Source organism: Cygnus olor, chromosome 2 (genome assembly GCF_009769625.2).
Source record: "Cygnus olor isolate bCygOlo1 chromosome 2, bCygOlo1.pri.v2, whole genome shotgun sequence".
Taxonomy (NCBI): Eukaryota; Metazoa; Chordata; class Aves; order Anseriformes; family Anatidae; genus Cygnus; species Cygnus olor.
In genome coordinates, this window is record NC_049170.1 from 80,737,905 (window position 1) to 80,765,443 (window position 27,539).

Below are 27,539 nucleotides of genomic sequence, written 5' to 3' on the forward strand. Positions count from 1 at the left end.
GAAATGCCATGTCTGTGACCTTTTAGGGAAGGAAGACTAATGATAGTGATAATCTGTCCAGCCAACCCCAGAAGAGAGAAAAGTTGCAGTAAGTGTAGTGTGGGCATACCACAGCAAGCAGTCCTGCATGAGCTGCTTTTTTTTTTTTTTATGTTCACAGAATGGTGACTCTGAGAGGGATCTGGCCTGCCAGTACTCCTTACAGAGGAAAGATAAGGAAAGTAACTCAGAATTCTTTAGAGACATTGTGTATGATTTAATTTCACACTTTTTGTTTGTTTGTTTGTTTTGTTTTTGTTTTTGCTTTGTTTTCACTAGCTATGCCATACTATTTGCTTCTGTAACCTAATCATACTTAGTATTTAAATTTCAATGAACAGCTTTTATCATTACTTTTGCTTCAGTCTTTTCAATATGCTCCACCATTTTTTGAAAGGTGCTACATGCTATTAAATGAATCTTTAATTCTGGAGATTTAAGGCTTTCATTTAGGGATTATTATTACAAATAATGGACATACTCTCAGTAAAACTGTGTGCCTGACATTGAGCTCCATCCATCACTTGATTTGGCAAACACAGAATGGGCAGCATGGGGCGTGTCATGAAATTACACAGGATATAATTCAAGAAGTTCAGCAAGTCTCTCCCAAGTGCAGCTGAGCAGCTGTACTTTTACCATCACAGGTGAAGCTGATAAGGTAAGCATTTCCTTCAATTATGATTTACATTCTAACATGCAATTTTTAAAAATGATCTTATAACTTAGAAAAAGATTGATAGAGCTTCATGTTTGTGATCTTCCAGATCAGTTGAAGAAACATATTATTAAAGGATGGCTTCTGCAAAAAACTCATCTCACCTTGTGCTGCATTACTGTACTGTTTCACAGTCTGATATGCATAAAGTCAAAGTATTTGTTTGTATGAAGTAAAGCTTTGTTTCCGAACACTTTTACATTGAAAAACTGGTGCTATGTTAAAACAGACTTTCTTCCTTTTTCCTCTATCCCTTTCTAAATTAGAATTTATATACAATATTGAATATGTTTGAATTCAAGAAGACGGAATCAGAGCTCAGTTGCAGGGATTAATGAACATGTTCTCTGAATGAAGTTAAGGAATGCAGCTTGTTCAAGGTGGCAAAAGCACACTGCAGCTCTGTGTCATCTTTAAATTTTATATTTTCTGAAACTAAAAAAGCTCTATTGTTTGCTTCAAGAATATATTTCTTCAACAAGACCATAAATGGAGCTTAAAGCCTAAAATATAATACCCTGTGGAACTAGTAAATAATCCAAAAGTCTGCCTTACATCACCTACACAAGTGGTTTAAGAGTGAAATGGAATATGCATCCAGGGGAACAGATGGATGCGCTGTTGTTCAAATTATCCCAAATTAAGGGATGACTGTCACACGAATATGCTGATTCCACATGGACAGTGATACATTTGGCAGAGTATCCTGGATTTCCCCTGCACATGGAGAAATTCCACCCTAAAAGGTTCTCGCTGCTTGTGACAACTTATGGAAAGATATAAACGGTATAAACACCCTACTGCTGCATTAGGCTTTACAGTGTTGCTGTTGCAGGGACAATTTTATAATAGTGTCAGAAAAAAGGCAGAGAAAATGTTTAAACACTGAAGATGTGAACTCTCTGCAAGTTAAACACAGACTAAACAAGCCCTTTTTAATTAAAAGGTGGCTTTCATAAAAAAAAAAAAAAGATGACTAAAAATTAAAGAAAAAATTAAAAATAGTGAGATATAATTAAATCAACAAGGAATGGAATGTATATTAGTTACACACATTTGCCATAAAATGGATGAATTTGGTAAATGATTTGCTGTCTCCACTATCCTATTAAAAAAAAAAAAAAAAAGAAGGAAAAAAAAAGAAAGTAATGATGCTAACTTTTGAGACCTCTGATGAAGTGGCTGGTGTTAGAACCTATTGATTTTAAAAGTGACATTGAAAACTGTAGTGAAGAACCTGGTTTGGAGTCTCACATGAATGAAGAATCTGAGAACAAAGCTCTGTGTCATTTTTTCCCTACAAAATAAGAAAAGATTGTCAGTGAGCTTCTTACAAGTTAACTGATAGACTTTGCAATATTTTTAACAATATAGTATACATGTACAGAGGAGAACTCAAGTTTCAAACAAAAGAATCACCAGCCTACACATAACTGGTAGCTATCCAGCATTTTGATTGCACACCTGCCTTTTAAATACACACCACTGTATTCTGCTTACTTAAAAAAGTTGAGCACCATGTACAAGGGTTCAAGTGCACTGACTTTCTTGCATTACAATTAATATTATATTTCAATGCAGTAAGTCAGACTCTTTCTGTTTGCTTTAGACAACACAGATTTCACAATGGGCTCCATCAGTGCAGCAAGCACAGAATTCTGTTTTGATGTATTCAGGGAGCTGAAAGTCCACCATGCCAACGAGAACATCTGCTATTCTCCCCTGAGCATCATTTCAGCTCTGGCCATGGTCTACCTGGGAGCAAGAGGTAACACTGAATCTCAGATGGAGAAGGTAAGTTACTTACTTGGGGTGTGAAGGGGCCTCTACTTCTGCTTGTCGATCCTTCTAAGTAACATCACTGAAATATATTGTTCACTGATGAGGTTCTCACATGTTTTAATGCACCAGAAATAGGCTAGTCACAAAATGGAGATTGGAGATTATTTAAAGCTGGAGAACATTCTAAAAGATGTGTGTGTGTGTGTGTGTGTGTATTTTCACTATAGGTGGCAATTAGTTTCAACTAAGAAAAAATAAATATCAAGGACAGTAACTAAATGGATCACCCGTCAGGAAATTTTACTATATTATTTTTTTCTAAATTCTGACATCTTCCAGATAATGTGTTTTTTGTAGTTGTTGTTGTTGTTTGTTTGGTTGGTTGGTTTGGTTTGTTTTGGTATAAGAAAGATAAATCCCCGGAAGAAAGGAAGAGAGAGAATATTACATATATAAAATATATATGTAATATGAAATGAGAAATAAAATGAGAAATAATATGAGAAATAATATGCAACTAAGTTAATTTCTAGATGTTCACTGAAAAAAATTGTCACTTAAGAAAAGTGACAATTAAGACAATTAAGCCAATTAAGCGTCACTTAAGAAAAGTTCACAATTTCTCAGAAGGCTACTTGAGGTATAAGCCAGTTGCAAGATCACTTGTAACTTTTCAGTTCATCTATGTTCTCAGTCAGCATTTTTTTTTGTCTATTTCTCTTTTTGTTTTCTGAGCCAACAGGCCCACCTCAAACATCACATGTAAATTTTATATGTGTAACGTTTTTGGTCATACTTGTTATTTCTCCCACTGACATTTTCTCCTGCAGGTTCTTCACTTTGATAACATCACAGGAATGGGAGGCACCACTGACTCCCAGGTAAGGAAATAGCTTACCTCCCTTTCTGCCCTATTTTCTCCTCCAGACAGAACTACAACTATTCTGCATCTGCAGTTTCAGACCATCAAAAATGATGGAAATTCTCTCAAACCAAGCAGGTCTGTGGAGGGATGTAACTCATTACACATGTAATTCATGTTTAAAGCCAGGGAAAGAAGGCAGGTTGCACATGTTGCACCAGAACAAGTGACAGGGTGGGGAAGGATGCTTTGGGCACCAGGATACCTTCCTGGGCAGGGGAGCATGTGCACGCCTGCAAGCACTGCTGGGGGACAGCATGTGGAAGGGGCTCAGCACCTGGACCCAGCGTATGGCAGGCAGACTGCAGTGGAGAGTCTCCAAAGCAGGTTAAGGAGATGGTGGGCAGGAACAGCCCAGAAGACTCAGTGACAGGGTAATGACTGCACTCTTGTAAAAAGCGTGTTTCAGGAGACTTACCTTGAGAAAGGTGTATTTGTCAGTTTAGTGCACCACCATCATGGCAGCTGCTGACGCAAAGGGGACAGCTCCAGGTCTGGGGCAGGGATTCCACTGTGGCCTGACTGTTACTACTGGTGGGGACGGTCCTTCAGGGTCTGATTTTCTAGGTAGGAAACTAACGTGACGTATTGTCTTGTTTACATGTCACCCCCTCAGTGTGGCCCTTCTGAACACTTCCACGATTCATTCAAGGATCTTCTCTCAGGCATTGCCATGCCAAATGCTACGTATGTACTCAAGATCGCTGACAGACTCTACCTTGACAAAACATACCCAGTTCTTCGGGTGAGTTGTGGTATGACCTGGCGTCAGCGAGATCCCCCCTAGGGAAGCACCACTGACAGTAGTCTGCTGGCTGTTGATGAAGAGGTTGCTGTTAGCCATGAGGGGAATTGGTTCTGGCCCCAGGAACAGTCCAAACCTTTCTGTGGCTTTTAGGGGGAGGCCAGGCAATGGTATAATGGCATAATGTGCCCATGCTGCAATAGCTACAGGGAGTAATCCATATTGCTGTTTATTCATTAAAAATGCCTTTTAATGAAAAATGCAGCCTTCAAGGAAGGAATCTGGAATATGTGATGTGAAAGAACAAAGACCAAAATTGTCAAAAATATTTTTCTCATTTTTTTTTTCAAAGCCAGATATAAAATATTCCCAGTGAAAGAAAACTTTAGTTTTGAAATCAAAAATAGGAATGTACAGACACAGAATTCAAAAGAAAAAGTGGGCACGAAGAGAAAGAAACAAATATCATCTGTCCTTAATAATGTTTGCTAAACTGGAAGTGTTATGGTAAAATGAGGAAAATATATTTCAAAATTCGAACTTAGAAACCTATCTGAAGAAAAAAGTACCAAGTCTAAATATGTAAAGTAGCCTTTATTGTCCAGCTTCAAGATTCAGTTACAGCAAGACAGCCGATTGACATGTTCAGGCGTGTCATAGAAGTTCACTTTTCTTTTAACCAACGATTCTGTTTCATTTTGTAATTTTGCATTTCACATTCATATACTTTAAAGTACTTAACAATCTGACAAATGCAATTCTTCTGCTTACAGGAATACTTAAAATGTGCACAGAAATTCTATAAGGCAGGGCTGGAAGAAGTTGACTTCAAAACAGCTACAGAAGAAGCAAGACAGCTCATTAATTCCTGGGTGGAAAAAGAGACAAATGGTAACGAGTAAAAATATTTGCCCTTAGCTGCCATAATCTAGACCCTTGTCTTCCTCTCCTCATAATGAGAAAAAGCAGATCAAGCAACACCAGGTTGATTGCTGCTATGAAAGCAAAATCCCATAGAGCTCACCATGCCCTTCATTGCAGGCACCCATGAAAACTAGAGGAGGTGTGTCTCAGCACTCTCTGCCTTGCTTCCTTCTTACAGGACGCATCCAAGACTTCCTGGTATCAAGCTCCGTTGATCTCAATACTGCCCTGGTCCTCGTTAATGCCATTTACTTCAAAGGCACGTGGAAGAGAGCCTTTAAGGAAGAAGACACTCAGGAAATGCCCTTCAGCATGACAAAGGTAGGGGCGCAGGCACAGCTTGTGGCCAGGTCAGCTGTCCGCTCGCATGGCCAGCAGGCTGGGTGCCACAGGCCCCACGTGCTGCGGCCATTGGCTGGGTGATTTAGCTGGGGCCCTCGCTGGCAGCGCGTGGGGCAAGGCCACAGAGCGTGGGCAAGAGCTGCAGCTGACCAGAGCACAGCAGCAGGCAAGAGAGGAAATGGAGACACGGCCTGAGGATCGAGCCCACTTCCTTTGAAGGCTTGCACATAAACTCAATTAAAGCAAAAATTGCTCCCTGCTCACATCATCTCATGCTTCTGTTTTGCAGCAAGACAGCAAGCCTGTGCAAATGATGATTCAGAACAGCACGTTTAAGGTGGCCACGGTGGCTGCGGAGAAAATGAAGATCCTGGAGCTTCCGTACGCCAGCGGAGAGCTGAGCATGTTGGTGCTGTTGCCTGATGAGGTTTCTGGCCTGGAGCAGGTATGGCCCTGGCAGGGGAAGCACAGGAGTTATCAGTGCAGTGGCACCTGGCTTCCATCAGAGCTTGTGCTGTCCTCTTACACCATGAGGGGAGCACACCAGCTGCCCAGGTGCTAGCAGGGGCCTGGGACTCAATCTGGTAAAACAGAGTGCAGTGCTGCTGTAGCCCTGCAGAAGGGGATATTGGGATATGCAGTGATCTCCATCAGGTACCAGAGATAAGTATGCTAGCAGGATATTTTTTTTTAATATATATATATATATTTGAGAGAGATTTCAATTCCTACTGATAAAGTAGAGCTCAAACTCTCTTAACAAGTCATAGGGACCAATTGTCCTGTTAATAATCATTAATAGATTTTTCACAAAGCAGTGAAAGAAATAGATTTAGAATTGGGTTTTTGTAAATATGAGGGATATTATAAAAGATCTTGTCTCACTGAAATGTTAGCTGCATAGGTCTGCAAATGGTCATATATCTGATTTAATGTTTTCAAGAACTGCTTTTACACAAAAACATTTGATCTCATTGAGAAATTTTCAGATGACAAAGTTTTGGAAAACTTCATCAAGACAGATGTCATTTAGCCAATAGTCAGGAGGAAGCATACAAGACAAATGAATACATTTAAGATTGTCAGATCTATTTTGTACACAAAATAAATGAAAAAAATAATAACAAATGGTATTAACACGGCTGTAATGTCCATCGTACTCTTACCTTAGGCATTTCACTTCTTGCCTTTCTTTGCAGATTGAGAACACAATCAGCTTCGAAAAACTCACACAGTGGACCAGTTCTACTATGATGGAAGAAAGGAGAGTGAAAGTGTACCTCCCCCGCATGAAGATGGAGGAGAAATATAACCTCACGTCTGTCTTCATGGCCTTGGGAATGACCGACCTGTTCAGCCCTTCAGCCAATCTGTCTGGTATCTCTTCTACAGAGAGCCTGAAGATGTCTGAGGCTGTGCATGGAGCATACATGGTAGTCAATGAAGAGGGCACAGAGGTGGCAGGCTCAACAGGGGTGATGGGAGACATCAAGACTTCCCCTGAGTTCGAAGAGTTTAGGGCTGACCACCCATTCCTCTTCTTGATCAGACACAACCCAACCAACACTATTCTCTTCTTTGGTAGATATTGTTCCCCCTAACAAGAGAAAGAGTTGGAAATAACACATGCCTTCCTCTCCCTCAGAATTTGAACCCTTTTATTGTAGTATTGTAGCATAATTTCATCTCAATATTTTATCAAAGTGGAAAGCCTTTAATATCTAGGGAGATATTCTTGAAGAAGCATGTGAATTTTCAGATCTTTATGTGCAGGTATTTCTGATCAGCTTGGATTCAGGACTTATATCCAGAGCTGAATGAAAATTTCAGCAGGTAGCTTAGGAAGATTTCCCAGTGTCCTTGACTAATTTGGGAAACAGGGCCAATGTTTTGACTTTTTGTGAGAAATCCTGCCATTGCTATTGAGATCTGGTTTCTCTATAGGAGCTTTGTGAAATAAACACTGCTTGCAGTATAATCCTTGTCCTTCCTGTTGAACTTGCTGGGCAACCATCCTTGAATTGATGCCTGGACAACTTTCAGATGAAATTCTGAACTTCAGCAGATCATTCTTCTTCCAGCATTTGGGCTTCTTTGTGCTGCACATACTATAAGGCCATGCCACTTTTTCTGAGGGAGCATACAGACAGTATAACATTTCTTAAATAATCTCCAACCACAACATCTTCCTGATTGATATTATTGCCCTTTTTCATTTCAGTGACATATCATTGATTTTTTGAATGTACGTGCATTGTCCTTCTATTTATTCTAATAAAAGCTTTGCAAACTAAGCATGTCATTACCTATTTTGGGTTACTGCACCACACAACTTGAAAAATGTGTTATAGTGGGTAATGATTATTGACAGAAGTGGTTTAGAGTGGTATTTATATCCTATATTCAAAATCAGGATATACCCATATATGAGGTCACTGAATATTTAAAGATTTCTTTTTCTTTTCTAATTTTGAGCTTAAGCAAGGTAAACCCTACAGCTCCTAGTCTTACTTTGAGCTTCTCTCCAGATAGCACATCAAGTAACTAAATTCTTTGAATTTGCCATTTTATTTCTGCATAGTTTTTACAGAAATTCTCTAAGGGTCTCAATAAATATATCAAAGTGATGCATACAAGATACAACTTAAAAAACATGAGAAAAGTAGCAGGAAAACACATTTTTATACCCACTACAAAGTCTATGGGAGAACTATAATTATTGGTCTTCCCAAGACAGTCATAAAGGATTAGCTATGGTTAACACAAATATTAAAGGAAAACAAACAAACAAACAAACAAAAGGTATTTCAAGAGATATGAATTCTTAAGTTTTAATGTGTACATTATGTTTTTCTTCCTGTATAACTGCAGACAACACATTTTTGCTATAACTCCAAACAAAAACCAACCAAACAAAAAAAGCAGGACTCATAAAATATTGTCCTGGAAAAGAAAATCATGACAGAAATGATAAGTGTCTTCCTAAAACTGGAGATTTTAAAGACACAGGGTCCACCTAATACCCTCACTGTGAAACAGAAGCATTTGAATGTTGTTTTAAAAATGGCCCCTTAGGTATCATTAGGGATAAAAAGTAATGCTGATCAGACTTCTGAAAGATAGGCATCTGTTGAAAGCTATGTTTGGGTGCTTAATATAGGTTCCAATTTTGTTCTTATTTTAATTTTTGTGCAAGTGGGTGATTCTGGTCTATATATTGAAAATGTTGATCAGTGGAACTGTGCTTGGAACCAAGTGATTTTCTCGGGGGAAGTCAGAGGTATTATTTGATGAAAGTGCAGGCGCATTTTAAGATGACAAGCCTGTGAGCTTCAGAGTAGAATAATACAGAAGAGAGAGTTTATGAAGGAGAAAACTTCCTCTCTCTCTCAAGGCTAAAACAAGAGGTAAAAATACAGATTCAGAAAAGATGAAAGAAATCTATCCACCGTATCAATGTCTGGGCCCAGAACTGTACCTGTGCTTTGCTGGTCTGGGCCAGCAGGATATTCTGTAAAGGAGCTGGCACTCCACTACACCCCATGCTGTGTTGTTTTAGATATTCAGTACTATATGGAATGAAAATAGCCAGGTGCAATCACACTCTTCGTAATGTCTCATGAGAAGCGCTCTGTGGACGGAGTGTACCTTTCCTTCTCACATCATTTGGAGAAGGGACCATCGCAAAATCATTTGGAGACCATCCACGAACATTCCACGTCTCTGCACATTTCACTATCTTCTTGTAAGCAAACCAAATCCGCAGGTGAAGTCACAAGGCTTTGCAGGCAGTATGCTCTAGTCATAGTCACCAGAGGAAGGGCACTCAGAGAACATCTTGGACTCAAGTGAGAAAGCTTTTCTGGGCTCCCAAAAGGTACTTGAGAAAGCATAGCAAGACTACAGCCACAAGTCAGGGATTCCCAATCAAGTCTGTAATGGTGAGGTAGGTCAAAGATCAAGCCAGAAGATTAAGACCATGGGTCAGGGTCTGTAGTGGTCCTAACCTGAAGTGTTGTATGCTGGCTGTATGTATGTATGTTAGAGGCTCACACAAAAGTTGACCTGATCAAGCACAGGCCTGTGCTATGCTATGCTGTGTTATGCTGCCCTCATTGCTTGTCCTTCAGGCATGTACTTTGCTGAAAGCATCATGTAGCTGCAGGATAAACTTTTAGCCTGCTAATCATAATGGAGGACCTGTAGAGGTCCCTGGACTGGCACCTGGTGATGATACCACTGGCATATATTTGTCTTCATCATGAAGAGAAACAGCATGTGTCCATAAAAAATACATTCTTGCTCAGCAGTAGAAATGATGAACAGTGTTGCTTACTTTTAAGAACTTCCTAAAAAAACCCTGTAAAGACCACAATGCCAGTGAACCTTTCTATGGATGGGATCTGCGCAATGTGCTGTGCCCTGACTAAAGGTTCCTCCAATGCTTCGAAGTTTAGAGTTCCAGAACCTGAAGGGATGTGAAGTTATCTGTGCTATCTCCTTTTTTTCCTTGTCTTAGCTAAAAGCATTAGCTAGAAGTATTTCAATGTTAGCTAAAGGTATTTTAATCAATACCTTATGAAGTCTGAGTGTCTTTATTACTGGTACCCAAAAGGAACTCTTGCAGTGGTGCATTACAAAGTCCAGCTCAGTGAGGTTCATGGCCAGGCACAGACATGCAAAGCAGCTTGGGCAAGAAGCACAATAAAGAGGTGCAGTTTAAATGCTTCTTCCAAGTGAGGGGAATGTAGACTGTGAAGTACACACCCTGTACTAGGGGTGATCTTTGTGAAAGGAAGCCATGGACTGCCCTGGGCCAGTCACAGCCAGTTGCAGGTGGCTCTGTAACTCATGAAAACAACTCCCTGTGCGCCCAATCTTCAGCCAGTCAGAAAAGTATATGGCACCTCTGCTCAAACATAGTTAAGAAAAGGTGATAGCTGCTAGTGACAAGAGATATGTGAGGAGACACAAAAAAGGAAGACTGGAGAGTCAGAAAAAGGGGACACGTGAGGAGAAATGTGAGAGATGATTTTGGAGAAACAAAACAGAAGAGACATGTGGAAGGAGATGTTGGGAGCACAGGTAGAGACGCTCTTGGGAGGAGGTGCTCCATGACAGACGACATACCTCTGAGGCACTGTGGCCATGGGCAACATATGTTAGGCCAGTGACACCTTGGAGGGACAGCAGCCTGAAGGTGACTGACACTGGGGTAGGGACGCCCCTGAAGAACTGTATCCCATGGAGCACATTAGAGAAGAATAAACAAGTAACCAGCAACTACTGGCAGACAGAAAAGATAATATACTGACCCCAACATCTTACATTGCTTCACTGAAGAGAGTGCAACAAGGAAGATAAAACCTAGGAAGCAAGGAAGGAAAGGTGATAAACTGAAGTTGACTGTGGAGAAGAGCGGAGAAATGTTTAAATGTCAATTTCATAGCTTGTTGCATTGATTATGATTATTATTATTATTATTATGTTTTGGTCCATTCCTGAATTAGTAATTAAAATTATGTTAATTAGCAAGAAATTAGATGAAACTCCCCCAGTCAAGACTGTTGCCCACAACAGAAGCCCACTTCTGAGCCTTAGTCCTTTGGTTCCTGCCTGAGGTATACTCTAGGTGCGCCTGTCTCCGGGCCTGCCTCCTGATGGACCTCAGACCCAAGCTGTTGCCATGTCTCCGGTACCATCTCCTTTGTTTCTAAATGGGTGACAAAGCCCTGAGTGCACTAACAAGCCTTTAGTGGCCATGACCTGACACACTTGGAGCCTTTACACACCTATGCACCCAGGAGCTCTATTTGATCTGAACGAGGGGATGAAGTGCATCCTCAGTAAGTTTGCAGATGCTGGGTGGGAGTGTTGGGTAGGAGTGTTGATCTGCTTGAGGGCAGTAAGGCTCTACAGAGGAATCCAGACAGGCTGGATCACTGGTCTGAGGCCAACCGTATGAGGTTCAACAAGCCTGAGTGTTGGGTCTTGCACTTAGGGCACAACAACCCCACACAACGCTACAGGCTGGTGGAAGAGTGGCTGGAAAGCTGTCCGGAGGAAAAGGACCTGGGGGTATTTGTCAATAGGTGGCCAAATATGAGCTAGCAGTGTGAAGCATAGCAACAGACTTCCCTGGGAAGTAATTGAGTCACCATCCCTCGAGGTATTTAAAAGACATGTAGATGTAGTGCATAGGGACATGGTTTAGTGGTAGTGTTGGCAGCACTAGGTTAACAGTTGGACTTGATGGTCTTGGAGGACTTTTCCAACCTAAGGGATTCTATGATTTAAGCTCTGCCATGGGCCTTCGGTTCTTCCCTGTGCTACATTAGATGTTCTAGTACAGTGTTTACTAGTCTCCACTTCAAACACAGCTGTGCCAATAGCTGGCCAAGGACTCCTCGTGTGACCTGGGCCATGCCTTGCCAGTAAGAACCTGCCAGTCATCACTGGATTCAATCCTAACTCTGACCTGTGAAGGGACTTCTTGGCTTGACTTTGGATGTGCCCCATTTCCATGATACTGCCTTATGATTTGGACTCTTGTTTGAAGCTGGCCATGTTCTCTGAGCTAGCTCCAACCATTCTTTTCCAGGTCTTGCTCAGGTTCTGTGGGACTGGGCCCTGGCCAACCTCTGGCCATACAGGGCCTTATTCCTATAAAATTTCCTGTGGGACTGGCCTAGCTGTGGGCTCTGATATCCCCACAGCACTCACCTTTTACTCAGGCCAGGCTCCTAATTAAGCTCCCTTCCACCCTGCCAGGTCCTCCTTTCCACACCCAGCAGGGACCCACAGGACAGCATGACTCCCTCACTCAGCCCAGAGCCACTCATGCCATGTCCCCTTACAGCCCGCTGTCCCTGCTTTGGCTCTATGTCCCCTAAAACAACAAGCGTAGTAGATGAGGGAAAGGCTGTGGATGTGGTCTACCTTGATTTCAGTAAGGCTTTTGAAACCGTTTCCCACTATTCTCCTGAAGAAACTGGCTGCTCATGGCTTGGACTGGCGTATGCTTCGTTGGGTTAGAAACTGGCTGGGTAGCTGGGCCCAGAGAGTCGTGGTGAATGGAGTTAAATCCAGTTGGAGGCCGGTCACTAGTGGCATCCCCCAGGGCTCAGTACTGGGGCCAGTTCTCTTCAATATCTTTGTTGATGATCTGGATGAGGGGATTGAGTGCACCCTCAGTAAGTTTGCAGACGACACCAAGTTAGGTGCGTGTATCGATCTGCTTGAGGGTAGGAAGGCTCTGCAGGAGGATCTGGATAGGCTGGACCGATGGGCTGAGGCCAAGTGCCGGGTCCTGCCCTTGGGGCGCAACAACCCCAAGCAGCGCTACAGGCTGGGAGATGAGTGGTTAGAAAGCTGCCTGGCAGAGAAGGACCTGTGAGTATTGGTTGAGAGTCAGCTGAATAGGAGCCAGCAGTGTGCTCAGATGGCCAAGAAGGCCAACAGCATCCTGCCTTGGATCAGAAACAATGTGGCCAGCAGGACTAGGGAAGAGACTGTATCCCTGTACTCCGCTCTGGTGAGGCTGCACCTTCAGTACTGTGTTCAGTTTTGGGCCCCTCACTACAGGAAGGACATCGAGGTGCTTGAGCGAGTCCAGAGAAGGGCAACAAAGTCTGGAGAACAAGTCCTATGAGGAGCAGCTGAGGGAACTGGGATTCTTTAGCCTGGAGAAGAGGAAGCTCAGGGGCAACCTTATCACTCTCTACAGGTACCTTAAAGGAGGCTGTAGCGAGGTGGGGATTGGTCTGTTTTCCCAGGTGCCTGGTGATAGGACAAGGGGAAATGTGCTGAAGTTGTGCCAGGGGAGGTTTAGCTGGATATTAGGAAAATCTTCTTTACTGAAAGGGTTGTTAGGCATTGGAATGGGCTGCCCAGGGAAGTGGTTCAGTCACCATCCCTGGAGGTATTTAAAAGATGTTTAGATGTAGAGCTTAGTGATGTGGTTTAGTGGAGGACTTGTTAGTGTTAGGTCAGAGGTTGGACTAAGTGATCTTGGAGGTCTCTTCCAGCCTAAATGATTCTGTGATTCTGTGAATGAGGGGAAGTTGCTTGTAGTTTGCTTTTGGTTCTTACTGCTCTAGTCTGTTATCAATAGGTAATAAATAATATTAATCTCCCTTATCCTGAGTCTGTTTTGTCCATAGTGAGTGATCTCCCTGTCCTTATCTCAACCCAGAAAAGTTTTTTCATTGTATTTTCTCCCTGTCTCTTGCTGGAGAGTTCCTGTCCAAAGGAAATTGACCGGACATGTCATTTTCTTTGGTCTGGAGAAACAACATAATCCCACAGAACAACTGAGAGAGAAACCATCATTGATAGCTACAGCACCAAGGTTTGCAATGGCAACCAGTTAGACAGTCAGCTGTAATCTGGACAAGATGATTTCCTTCTCTGTGAATGGTTGCTTCTGTCCCTCATGGAAAGGCAGTTTACATATTCACAATGTGGGATGAAGACAAACACAGAAGAATTAACATGTTTCTGCCTGCTGGCAAAATTGCAGTAGCAAAGAGGAGAACAAAATCTCAAGTTCTGCATAGGTTTTTGTGATTGGATAGGAGGCTTTGATCTGTGAGCTGACCTGGACTTCCTCTGCGTTTGTATAGAAAGTGTCTTTTATACTTTCAGGTGTCCAAGGCTTACTTACTCATGAGTCTGTTGGTTTAGGGACAGCTCCACAATGAAATGCTTGGCAGTGGAAAGGGTAGCAGAGCCTTAGATGACCTTTTACTTGGGACAAGCATTGACAGACAAGGATGTGTGACAAAACTATTTGTACTGCTTTGCACAGCTGTGCTGGACACAGCAAGCCATTGCCAGCTGCCCCAGGTAGCCTTCCAACTGCTATGAGGTTTGCTTACTCTCTCTAGACCACATGCAAAGAAGACTATGCAAGACCCATTGTGTGTTGGTAATGCTATGCTGACAGCCTGTTCTGATCAAGATCTTCATTTGCTCATGGACGGTTTTTGCTGCTTGTAACTGGCCTTCTGTCAACTGGCCTTCCAAACTTAACTATCAGTTTGAGCACAGAAAACCAAAACAGACCTCTTGGAATAAGTGTAGAGTATCTTTCTCACACGCTATAAAAGCAGAACTTCTTATCTTAAGTTCTTCCTTCGGGGAATCATGGTTGTCTAAGAAAGAGGCTTCAGGGACACTTTGAAGGCAGATTTGTCTGAGTCAAATGTACTGGCCAAGTCTTATATGAAGCAATGGAAGACTAATATGTGGAAATATAAATACCTGTGAACACCAAGTGGTCCTGAACAGAAAAGGGATAGGAAGCTAAAACAGTGGTACAGACCTGAGGTTCAGTATGAACAATGTGAGAAACCAGCTTATTAGCTGTAGACACATCTGCCCACTTTGATATGTCCTCTTCAGACTTCTAATCTTCAGCTTTGAAGGCCTCCCGATGACCAGAATTTTGTGGACACACAGCTTAAAAGGAAAGCAAGGTGTGATACACTTCTTCTGACACTTACTGTCCAGGCACACGTCCCAGTATTTTACTATATGCCAAATTTTCATTTGGACACCTAGCACTGGAAATCACTTCTGCCTTTACCGATATCTGTGGTATCACCTCACCTCTGTGGTGGTTTAGCGACAATGGGAAGCTAAGCACCACCACACTCTTCTCTCACTCCCTCTCCTCAGAAGGACACAAGGAGAAAATATAATACAAAAAGTTTGTGGGTTGAGATAAGGATAGGGAGATCACTCACCAGTTACTGTCATGGACAAAACAGACTCAGCATAAAGATTAATATTACTGATTGCCTATTGATAACAGATTAGACCAGCAAAAACTAAGAGCACCTTCCTCCCACCCCTGGCTTCTTCTGCCTCCTCTCCCTGCATGGCACATAGGAGTGGGGAATGGGAGTTGCACTTGTCTAAAAGGGGCAGCTTCTGGGCTCTGCTCAGAGAGGCAACCCTCCCACTCTCAAAAACTTGCTACACAGACCCAATACTACCTCCTGAGCTACAGAAATGAAATTTTGTACCCTCTCTGCTATTGGATACAAAAGAGTGAATGTGCCTACTTGAGTTCAGTGCCCTGGCTCCCAGTATACCAAACTATTATTCACTACTCGTAAGACAAGTTATGGCGAAGTGTTAATAACACATTTATTCATAACAGCCCGAAGGAGGCAACGCACTAAATTACATTCATAAAGGCTTTATGTATTATAAATAAATACATAAATACATACGGTTTACTATATATGCCAGCATTACTTTGGAAACACCTCACCCTTTCTGACCTGATCTGCTGTTTGCTCAAACAAAATGGCTGACAGTTTTGGCCATGGTGGGTACCTTGCTCCTTTTCTTTAGCAGAAACTTCTCTGAGAAAGAAGTTATTAAAGATCCTGCCTGACAACTCAGTCAAGAATAGAGCTTCTCCTAGAGAGTTTTCATTAAAAAGCATTTTATCCTCCTTGTTTCACAAGGCTTGTTAATTCTTACTGCTGATCTCCCTGTGAGTGGCTTGTGAGCTAGCAGCTAAGGTACTGGCTTAGCTGCCCAGTTCTCTGGGTATATCTATGTGACATGCTCTCAGACCAAGCCTCCGAACAGAAAGAAATTTTCCCACTAAAACTGCCTCTTTACTGCCTCCTTCTTCAGGAGATCTTCAGCCATTCTTCTCAGCTATGGTAGCACTGTCCCAATATCTCCAAGTATGTGGAAGCATCTTTTTGAAGATGGATGTCCTCTCCAGCATCTGCCTGTCTGGTAAACAGTTCCTTGCCTCAGTGAGAGCCAAAACTGACCCTCTTTTCCTTGTTATTTCACCAGGATGTTTTATTATGACAGGACTACTTGGTCTATGTCAATCTGCATATTAAGAAACACATAGCAAGAGTAGGGTATATAGTAGCAGGATACCTATACACAATTTATTATTGGTGTTTGATTGACACCAGATTGGAGATTTTGGATTAAAAGTGTATCTGGGGAGACTTACTCCCAATCTCCTTTCTCTATCAGCAGACTAATACATATTTTATAGTTAGAGATAACACTTTGAGAAGCAAGTCTATTAGTAGAAAAAAACAGACAAGGGTTTTAGACTTTCTTAGGGGCTGAAATAGAAGCAGCAGTCTTGCTTAAAAACAAAATGCAACAAAAGCCTCAGCTGGCACTTGTAGATATCTAGCAAAAAATAACATTTCCCCTACAATCTTGTCTTGCTTAAGTCCTCAGACTTATATACTGTAGAAGTATATTTATTTTCACAAAAGGAAGCAGACTAAGGAAAAGAAAACTGCATGGTCTAAACTTTTGCTAGAGGTATAGGAACCTAACTCTTCTCCTTAACAGAGATTACAGCAATCCCCACATATGTTCTGAAGAATTATGTTGTACTAACTCTTTTTTCTCTTTTTAAATCACACAATGCTTTTCAGAGGTCAGAATGGTTTCTTTACTGTTTGTCTTCTATTATTTAGAAGACAATAGCTTCTATAACTGAAATATATTTGCTATTGTATATTATGATTGTCCCTCGGACCATGAACACTCCTTTAGCTAAATTTTACACTTCTTCCGTCATCTGCCAGGCCATTAAGTTATTCATGAGAAACACGAGAAATGCATACCATAAAAACATTTGGAATTGAATACTTTTTGCTTTCTATGGAGCTATGTTTTTCTATTACTCCCTGAGAATAAAAATTGTTTATAAGGCCTTCACACCCATCAAAAGATCTTTTTCTAAATATTCCAACTCTCCAAAGAAAATGTGTCTGCTTTTCATTCTCATCTCATTTGGTTTTCTCACATGCACACTTCTTCATTTCGTCAGGAGAAAATTAGGCTAAGTCCTGTTCTCACTTATCTCCTGTCTAGCATGGCTCAGATGCGTGCTGTACATTCAAAAAAGACCAACTGAAATAGAGTTCTGTTCTGTTACTACGACCATAATAACAAGCAGATTAACTAATAATTGCTAATTATGTTTTCCATCGCAAAGTTTTTCTCTTTTTTTTTTTTGTTTGTTTTTGTTGTTGTTTTCATTAACATCCAGGTACCTAGTTGTAACTGAGGCTTAAAGGAACATGACAAGTATTTCCCAGTCTTCTGTCCTACTCAACAGTCCTGATGGATTAGCAGAACTAGCAGGAAACACTTTGTTACACAGAATAAGAAACTAATATTTGCTCTCCCTTCAACCCAGAATGGACCCATTGAAAGTAAATCTGACCCAATTCCATCAAATGATTTTATGGTGTCAAAGGTCAAACTTCTGAAGCGCACCAGCGGGTGGGTCCAAATTCAGACTGTATAAATTCCCCAGGGTACAGCCACTCTCTCAACATACAGCTGGAAAGCTGTATTACCTTTGGTGCTGAAGCTCAAACGGTAAGCGCTTCTCTAGGAAAATTTACCTTCCCACTATATTTGCTCTTGCTTGTGCCTAAACTTAAAAAAAATAATTATTATTGTCTTATGCTTGGTATCTTTAAGGTCAGAATATTTGCATGATATTCTCTACAAAAACTTCTCACCTGTGTGTATGTATTCTGCTCTGTTTTATTATGTGTAAAAACTATGTGTTGGTTTTCAGGAGATTTCTAAAACAGTTATTCTTTGTGCTTAAAATATGTTTTTATTTCAGAGCACCTTATTGTATTGTTCAGTATCTTTTAAATTTGATTTTTTGCAGTTTGCTTGATTGACTTCCAGTTCAACAGAATGCACAGAGAGCAACACTGTGGCATTCAGTGATTTTTTAGGGTTATTTTAGTGTGAAATTTCTCTAACAGTTTAATTCCTGCAAAATACAGCTGCTGAACTCTACACAAGATCAAAACGTGTAGGTGTATAAACTTATATTCTTACAATAATCTATAAATGTTAATTTGTTTACAGAAAAGAATGTGAGAGAAATATGTGGACGTGTGTGTTTATTCACATGCATGGTCACTAAAAACCTCGGTGGGGTTTAATATGACAAAGACAAACTTCAGGCTTCAGCATTAAGCACCTGTATAAGAGGCTGGATTCTGGAAGACAAATAACCTTAGCAATTTCTATAAATTACAGGAAGAAAACTAGGTTCATGCTGACCTCAAAAGCTGTGCTTTATATAAGCATACTGGCTATACAGGACTTGTACAGCCTGGCACTTTATAGTAGTTAAAGACAGAAACAAATATAAAGATTCTACTGCTTTACACAACTATTCATTTGACAGTGCTGTATTATAGTTGCTAATTTACCATGTCTGCATTCCTCTTCTGTCTGAATGTCACTAACAAAATTTAACTCCTCAGAAAGGTTATAGTACAGGATATATACATATAGCTTGCTTTTTTCAAGTATGTCTGAAAGCACGATAGGGTGGAATTGAATATTCATATATATGAATTATGTGCATCAGTCTCTCTTCTAGACTTAGACAAATTATATTCCCTATCTATTCTTCCATTACTAAAACAAGAGTAGAAATGCAAGCCTTTAAAGATCCACTGGCAGTAGGTACAATGGAACAAGTAGATATTTTTCTTCACTTATTTATTTTTAGAATATAAAAACAGTCAGCGAGCCTCTGCTTTCACATTTATCTGTCCAAACCTACTGAAATTTGCACTTTGAATTTCCAGCTTTGCAAGTCTATCAAACAGGCCATATTTTCTTGTTTTGATTCGAGGAATTCTATCTTTCACTGGATGAAAATATGTACAAACAATTGTTGTTTGACTGCTTTTAAAAGGTAAACAAACTATATATGGAACTAAGACTTCTGAGAAAATTTACTGCTAAAAAGGCAACTGAATGCAAATGCAAAAAGAAATAGATTTATGAATACAGTTTTGAACATGCAGGAGAGGTGGGTATGGCAATAGGCATGTTAACAAAGAATGACTTTTAAACTATTTGTTTTTTTATTGAATGGCCTAAAAACTACCGGTACTTCAAAAGGGGTGGCTCACTACAGAAAATCCTGCATCGCACTGTGTTTGTATAGCATTCCATCATTACATTGTCACTGTGCTTCTGCTGTTTGCTCTAGACAACACGGATTTCACAATGGGCTCCATCGGTGCAGCAAGCACGGAATTTTGTTTTGATGTCTTCAGGGAGCTGAAAGTCCAGCATGTCAATGAGAACATCTTCTACTCCCCCTTGAGCATCATTTCAGCTCTGGCCATGGTCTACCTAGGTGCAAGAGACAACACCAGGGCCCAGATAGATAAGGTGAGACTACAGTTAAGGATGAAAACCTTTGTCCTGCTCAATGGAGCCACAGCACTTAATTATATGATAATGTACCTTGGAACTTGCATAGATCAGAGGCAAAAGCTTTCTCTAAAGCTGCCATCACCTCCAACTCCCACAGTGTTAAACAAATGCACTGGCCAGAAATCTTGAAACTGGATTTTAGTTTGAATTTTATCATTGTTAGTAGTAGGATTCTCCAAAAGAACAATGCATTCCAGTGGCTCTTCATCACATGAGTTTCCTACAGCTCTCACTTCTTTCATAGAGGAAGGTTGAATTGTTACCTGGAAGAAATTTAGTCTTAATAACAGCATGTAACGGAGCTGATTTCCATATGTCTACTGTGGGAAAAAAAGAGATTATCAAAGCAGACAGCAGTATGAACAGATATTCAGAGATGGTACAGATAGATTGACCCTTTTAGTCATACATCCTCCCAGTTACCCAACAGCTATATTTCAAACATCATGCATTAATCTCAGTTGCATAACCTTTTTTGTTATACCTGTTATTTCAGCTACTATTATTTTCAATTACAGGTTGTTCACTTCGATAAAATCCCAGGATTTGGAGAGAGTATGGAATCTCAGGTAAAGAAAAAAATTCATCCCCTTCTCTAAGTCTAGTAGATAAATCTCTAGATAGATAGAGTAGATAGATCTCTCAGTTCCAAGCCCTTTCTGATGAGCATCTAGTGCTCTGCATCCAGCAGTTGGGGGAATTCTTTGTTTGTACGAATCGAGAAAGAAGGGAGGTAACAGGGGATTCAGAACAAACAGAAGATAAAACCCAGGACCAAAATACTGGGCAAATACACAAAACTGTGGATACTTGCATGCTTAGGCAAGGTAGTTGGATGATGGTGGTTAAATGGGTCTGACTGGGAAAGATGGAAAGCCTACCTGGTCTGCTGGAGCTAGATTACTGCAGAGGGCAGTTAAGAGTCCTGCAGAAAGAAGTATGAGGAAATTATGGAAGAAAAACAGCACAAAATTTGTGTATGTTAGAAAAGGACTACACCAGTATAGTTATTAGCAGCAAGACAGATGGAACAAAAAACAGTTTTGTAAGCAGAAATATCTGAACTACTTTACACTTGTCATACACTATTCAAAACCTACAAAGTACTAAAACTAGAATAACATCCCTTATCTTTTTATTTGTATTCAGTGTGGCACATCTGTAAGTGTCCATTCTTCACTTAGAGACATACTCACCGAAATCACCAAACCAAGTGACAATTTTTCGCTCAGCTTTGCCAGTAGACTTTATGCTGAAGAGACATACACAATCCTGCCGGTGAGTTGCTCTAAAATCTGATCCGAGACTTTTCCATGTCAAAGCCCTACTGTTCTGTAATGCTAAAGCACTGTCAGAAGTCTAGGCTCTGCTAAAGAAGTTTTCTTGCATATGGAAGGCAGTATTCATGACTTCTTTTTATCACAGCCCTAAACCTGTACAGTCTTCAGAGAATATGTGCCTAGCCAAAAGGATGTTTGTGCAAAGTACAGTCATGATCCAACTGTGTCATGGTATAAGTAACGTAAAGATAATATCAGTAATATCAGTAAAGATAATTTTTGTTGGAAAGAGTTAAATCCAACTATTATCTCAGATTGTAAAACAAACATGGAAATAACTTCAGGTTCTCAAAATATTCCATATGGTGCTTTCAGACGAAAATATCCAGGTTTTCCAATTGAAAGGAACATTTCATTTGGAAAGCAAAGGAAAACATTTTCAAAATAAAAAGGGGGCAAATTGACAACAAGCATACTTCAACTGAAATGAATCAACATTTTTAGATCCAACTCAGTGCTGGAAAACACTTGAAAAATTTGAGCATATACTGTTGCTTGAAGCAGTAAATGCCGAATCGTAGAATGTTTATGAAGTAGAATCATGTCTTATTGCTGTGACTGCTTATTAAGGCTAATCAATAGAGCTACAGCATATTACTGTAGTAAATATACTATAAGGCATAGTACGTAGTAATATATAGTATAGAATAGCTTTTTACACTAGTATATTATTCACATCTGTTAATTTCAGTCGTGCATTTCACATTTGCAAACTGTTTTGAAATTCTGATCTGAAAACTGCATAATCTTCCTTAACAGGAATACTTGCAATGTGTGAAGGAACTGTATAAAGGAGGCTTGGAGTCTATCAGCTTCCAAACAGCTGCAGATCAAGCCAGAGAGCTCATCAATTCCTGGGTTGAAAGTCAAACAAATGGTAAGGGCAAGGAAAATGTCGGCATAGGTATTTTCCCTTCTGCCAACATATTTGAACAGCACAGGAGAGCACTTAAGTCTGGAGAGATAAATACAAAACCTCTCCTTTTGTTCTTGCTTCTGGAAAATAGATCAGTTCTCAGATAAGGAACTATCATCATAAGGAACTATCCAGACACCCCTCTATTAGAGGACTCTCTATCTGCAGGGGATTTACAGGAATGTAATATTTCCAGTCCTAATAAAAAGGACAGCATTAAAACATGCTTTGTACACAGTGACAACTGGTTTCACCCTATGCTGAGAATCCTGATTTCCCTCAGCCAGTATGTTTTCCTTCAGGCTTCCCAGAGTTGCTGTGTACTTGTTAAGTAGGGCATGCAGTCAAAAGCCACTTTAGAAATCTTAACAGGTAAAGGCAATGGAAAACCAGAGTTAAGGAATGATAGGGAGGTGTATGAAAGGAGGTGTATCATGATTTTGATTTCTGCCCTAATGCTTCTCCATGTGGTTCCTCCATTTTTTTCTAGTCTCTTCCTCACCTCCTTAAAGCATTCCTTTCCCTTCTGCTTGAAACACAGACAAAAGACAGTGAATTCTAACTGAATTCAACCTCTAATGAGATGAAAACATTGACAACCACGCAACCTCTGGTGTGGTGTCATACTTTGAAGGAGAAAATCAGGTGATGATTAAGTTACTGGTGGAAGAGGACATGAGGAGCTTGCTAAAGCTTGCATGAGGACTGCAGAATAAATAGGAGCAAAACATTAAAAAAAAACAGAGTAAAATTGTTTTCCTCTCCAGTTATATTCTTTATGTAAACATCTCTTTCAACTTTGAAGCAAGTAATATTTATGTTTGCTGGTACTGTTTGGGTTGGAGATCATCAGATAAAAGAGGTTTTAGTGGTTCTTCTTATCATAAATTTTACAGATTTAGTCATTTTGTAACATATAAATTTCTGGGTCCTACAGCTCTTATTGTGACTCTTTGCAGAGAGGAAAAGAGCTATTGTCAACAGCAGTGAGCAAGTCAACCTTGGAAGTACAAGATTATAGTTGCAGAAACAAAACAATGTCCTTGTCTACACACCCTCTTTCCCACAAATTCTACAACCTGTATTTAACATTGTGATTGTCAATGTATTATACAATTCTTTTTTCCTGTTCATTCTTAAAGGAATCATCAAAAATATCCTTCAGCCAAGCTCTGTGGATTCCCAGACTACAATGGTCCTGGTTAATGCCATTTACTTCAAAGGAATGTGGGAGAAAGCATTTAAGGATGAAGACACTCAAACCATGCCTTTCAGAATGACCGAGGTACATGGGCATGCATCACCTTATAGATGTCATCTAGAATTTGTGAAGAGAGTAGTCACCTTGTTATTCAGACACTACATCAAAATATCTGCTTATTTGTCTACTTCTGTTCTTTGTTAATCACAGGGAGTTTTCCTAATGTCTCTCTCTTCACACTATTTCTGAAACTATAAAGCTTCTAAGAAAAAAACTTGAAACACCAACTTTCCTTTGAAAAAGTCCTTCTGGACAAGAGCAATCAGTCATTTTAACCATAACTAGACATTTCCACCCTCTAAGAATAATATTTGTTAAAATTATATTCTCTTTTTTGGTTCTGCAGCAAGAAAGCAAACCTGTGCAGATGATGTACCAGGTTGGTTCATTTAAAGTGGCCACGGTGACTTCTGAGAAAGTGAAGATCCTGGAGCTTCCATTTGCCAGTGGAATGATGAGCATGTGCGTGCTGTTGCCTGATGAAGTCTCTGGCCTGGAGCAGGTATGGCCCTAGCAGTTGGGTTCAGAAAATCATAAACACAGTGAAATTTAGCTGTTGCAAAGCCCTTCTCAATAAAGTTATCCTAAAACATTTCACCAGCACAAATTTGAACACTGACAATATGTGATTATTGCTTAGAAGCATACAGTTGTCTTGGTGGGTCCTGCAATAGTTTGTCCTGAGCATGGATTGTTTAAGGAACTACTTAACAGGGTTAAACATTGGCCATAGAAGAAATTATTCTCTCAGCTAAGCAACTGTTACTGCAGTGACTTGAGCTCCAGAGGCCTTATATCTCCATTCCTGCACATTGAGGAGCTTCTTTGGAAGTTCATGTTAGCTTTACTGGTTCTAACGATAGTTTCATTTGGTGGTGCTCGACATGCTTCCTTCATACCCTCATAAATTAACCTATATTAAAAACTGGATATGAAGGACAGTGGAATGGTTAAAGCAATTTCAGAAAATAATAAGTACATAACATACTATTGCTGATATGAACATAATACAGGAATAGGATGTTAACTACAGTCCTTCTGATGACAATCTGAATAGAAATGCAGAGTAACAAAGGAGAATTCATTGAAATGTTTGCACACTAACTCATGAATCTAAATTACAAAGATGAAAAGACACAATTTCTATCACTTATGACTGCAGACATGCATACTGAAGATTATGTACAGTTCTAGAAAAAAAAAGTATGTATATGTAGGAAACAAGCACTGTGCATTTTGACTAGAAAGTCTGAAAAAGAAAAGCTTTTATTAAAGAGAATCTGCACATTTAAGAAAAATAATTTGTATAAAGATGATGAGAGAGAATATATTGAAATGGCATTTCTACAACCTGTCATGGCAAGATCCATGTAAGAGGGATTTGCTAAGTTATCAGGGAAAGAAACATTACTAGGTATAAAGCAATATCAGTAATAATGAAAGAAACCAATTATTCTGGATGCCTATCACTAACAGGGATTCTCACTCCTCTAGTAGTTACCAGTGCAACCAGTCACTATGCTATTTTATACTTTCTTTTTTAAATGGTAAAGATAACTTTGAATCGAGTGATCTTGGACTGGTACAGTGTAACTAAAATGGAAGGATACTTTACAGCTAAGTTTCTAATTTTCAAAAAGCAAAGTTCTCTTAAAGATATCAGTTCCTAATCTAGTAACAGCTGATTGTTTAGGTATCAGTAATTGGTTACCATTAACATCTTGTTTACTCAGAGATCTTAAATGTAGAGAGAGCTTAAAACTCAAAAGCACAGAATGATTTTTGCAATATATTTCCTGAGCAAAGAAGATATGCAGAGAAGGACCTTAGGTGAAATTTGCAGAGTAGTCATCAAAATTAAAAAAAAAAAAAAAAAAAAAGAAAAAAAAGAATTGGCAGTGAGTCTATTAAAGAAAGAGAAAATGGGACAGAGCAGAGAGTCATACTATGCTTTCCTCTCCTAGATCCATTAATCTTTACATGCCTAGGAAAAGCACCATGCCAAGAGCAGTCAGTTTAAAATACAAAGAACCCCATAATGGTAAATGGGACATGGTACTACAAAGTACTGTGAAGGAAGTTGTCATCTCATGGATGTCATTCTCGTCTCCTTGCAGCTTGAGACTACAATCAGCTTTGAAAAACTGACAGAATGGACCAGTTCTACTATGATGGAAGAGAGGAGGATGAAAGTGTACCTCCCCCGCATGAAGATGGAGGAGAAATACAACCTCACATCTGTCTTCATGGCCTTGGGTATGACCGACCTGTTCAGCTCATCAGCGAATATGTCTGGCATCTCTTCAACAGTAAGCTTAAAGATGTCTGAGGCTGTCCATGCAGCATGTGTGGAAATCTTTGAAGCAGGCAGAGATGTGGTAGGCTCAGCAGAAGCTGGGATGGATGTTACAAGCGTCTCTGAAGAATTTAGGGCTGACCACCCATTCCTCTTCTTCATCAAGCACAACCCAACCAACAGCATTCTCTTCTTTGGCAGATGGATTTCCCCTTAAAGAAAAGAAAGTTGAAAGAGTTTCTGCCCCTTACAGCAAGACCCAAAGCACTGTAATACCAAGGATAAAAAAGAAAGGCATATTTTCTGTCACAGCCATATAAGGAAAAAAAAAAAAACAAAACACACACAACATAAATCTGAGAGAAATTACAATATAACATCCACCCTTTGCCTTTCCTTTATGCATCATGGACGAAGGGTTAAGGGAATGAAAACTGCACCCAAAGAAAGCATAATCATGAACAGAGATGTTCCTGCTGCAAACTAACATTTCAGTAATAGTACTGAATCATCAGAATCATCACACTGAAAAATACAACCTGATTTACCAGCAGAAGTCCTATGGGGGAAAAAATACAGCCTTCCAATTAAGCCAGGTGTCTGCATGACCAGGCTTTGTGGTGACTCCTCCAGAATTAGTCACTTGAAAGCTCTCAGATTAAACTATCGATTGTCACCAACCATTCCTATGCTGACAAGGCAATTGCTTTTCCTTTGTGCTCCTGGTGCTGCAGGGCTCTTCCTCACTTTTCTAAGATGCCTTATAGAAATCTTATAATTCACATTTCTCCTTAAACTTTTTTGGCTCAATCATCATGACCAAATATGGCATGTTACTATTCAAATTGTTTTTCTTGTATTCACATGTAATGGGTCTTGTTTATGTACTCTTTTAATACTTTAATCTTAATAAAAACATGTTTAAGCAAACACATCTCATTTGTAGTATTTCAAATGCAGCAAGGGCTTTTACCAGAGAAGGAAGGACCTATGCAGAGGAATAAGCATGGACACACAGGCTGGAAGCAACGCTGCGGAAGTCCTGATAGGTGGCGAGAGGTTGAACAAGAGTCTGTGGGGTGCCCCTGCAGCTATTAAAGCTAACCATGTATGGGGATGCATCAGCTAAAAAAGCACAGGGAGGGAAGGAAGCACTGCTTCGCCTTTCTAAGCATGACTTGTGAGACCTTATCTGGAGCACTGTGTCCAGTTTGCTGATGCCCTGCTCTTGGCTGGGGTGATGGGACAGGCCTGGGCTGCCAGGCCCTACCCTGAGGTACCCAAGGAGCTGCCTCAGCTCAGATTTGCTCAACAGCTGAGCAAATTCTGTTCACACTGACCAGAACAAATTCAGAAATTGGTGGCTGATGGTAGCAGCAGTCAGTTGTCCCCTCTGTCACCTGAGAGGGCTAGTGTGCAGGAATGAATAGGCTTTGGTGGCACATGGCCACTGGGCAGCACCAGAGACACTCAGGCTGGAGAAGAACAGGGCGTGGAGCAAATCCCTGCCTCAAAGCCACTTCTCCTCCCCTGTGCCTGTACCGTGCCTGGAGGCTCTTCTAGAGGAGCTGGGTTTGTCCAAGAAAGCCTCTGCCAACCTCACCTGCTGATGGTACTCCACAGGGACAGGGTGGGAAGGAACCAGTCACAGCTGGAAGGGTCTGGCTTTCAAAGCAGGACCCCATTCTTCTTTCATTGCTGCTGCTGCAGAATAAAGGGGTGCAAGGACCAAGGACTTTGAGAGGAGATTGACTAACCCATGCTGGAGACCCTTGCACTGACACTTCAGGCCATGGGGGTGGGACACAGCAGGATTGTGGCACGCACACTGGCTATAGAGCCTGATGCTTGTATCAGCAGGTTAAGAACAGCAAAAGAACATGTTTGTAATATATGGTTTGCTGTGATTGCCTACTAAAATGTTTGAACATTTCCACAGGAAATTCCCTGATTTACTTCTCATTGTTTTCAGGAGAC

The 27,539-nt window shown here is 40.5% G+C and overlaps 2 protein-coding genes and 1 long non-coding RNA gene across 3 annotated transcripts; 2 read left to right on the forward strand and 1 right to left on the reverse strand.

The window, feature by feature from the left end:
• Positions 1-361: 361 nt before the first annotated feature.
• Positions 362-7,782, forward strand: LOC121065262 (ovalbumin-related protein Y-like). Its single transcript, XM_040547980.1, has 8 exons — positions 362-700; positions 2,367-2,551; positions 3,370-3,420; positions 4,078-4,206; positions 4,980-5,097; positions 5,309-5,451; positions 5,762-5,917; positions 6,672-7,782. The coding sequence occupies exons 2-8, from the start codon at positions 2,384-2,386 to the stop codon at positions 7,071-7,073; spliced, it is 1,167 nt and encodes a 388-aa protein (XP_040403914.1). The 5' UTR covers positions 362-700; positions 2,367-2,383; the 3' UTR covers positions 7,074-7,782.
• A 7,785-nt stretch (positions 7,783-15,567) lies between these two features.
• LOC121065263 (ovalbumin-like) lies at positions 15,568-26,623 on the forward strand. Its single transcript, XM_040547981.1, has 7 exons — positions 15,568-19,704; positions 20,268-20,318; positions 20,899-21,027; positions 21,849-21,966; positions 23,148-23,290; positions 23,613-23,768; positions 25,384-26,623. The coding sequence occupies exons 1-7, from the start codon at positions 19,537-19,539 to the stop codon at positions 25,777-25,779; spliced, it is 1,161 nt and encodes a 386-aa protein (XP_040403915.1). The 5' UTR covers positions 15,568-19,536; the 3' UTR covers positions 25,780-26,623.
• Positions 19,535-25,671, reverse strand: LOC121065264. The gene is made up of 4 exons (XR_005816963.1): positions 25,534-25,671; positions 23,626-23,776; positions 19,780-20,012; positions 19,535-19,665 (listed from the first exon to the last, which is right to left on the reverse strand). It is a non-coding gene; the product is annotated as an uncharacterized LOC121065264 (long non-coding RNA).
• Positions 26,624-27,539: the final 916 nt, after the last annotated feature.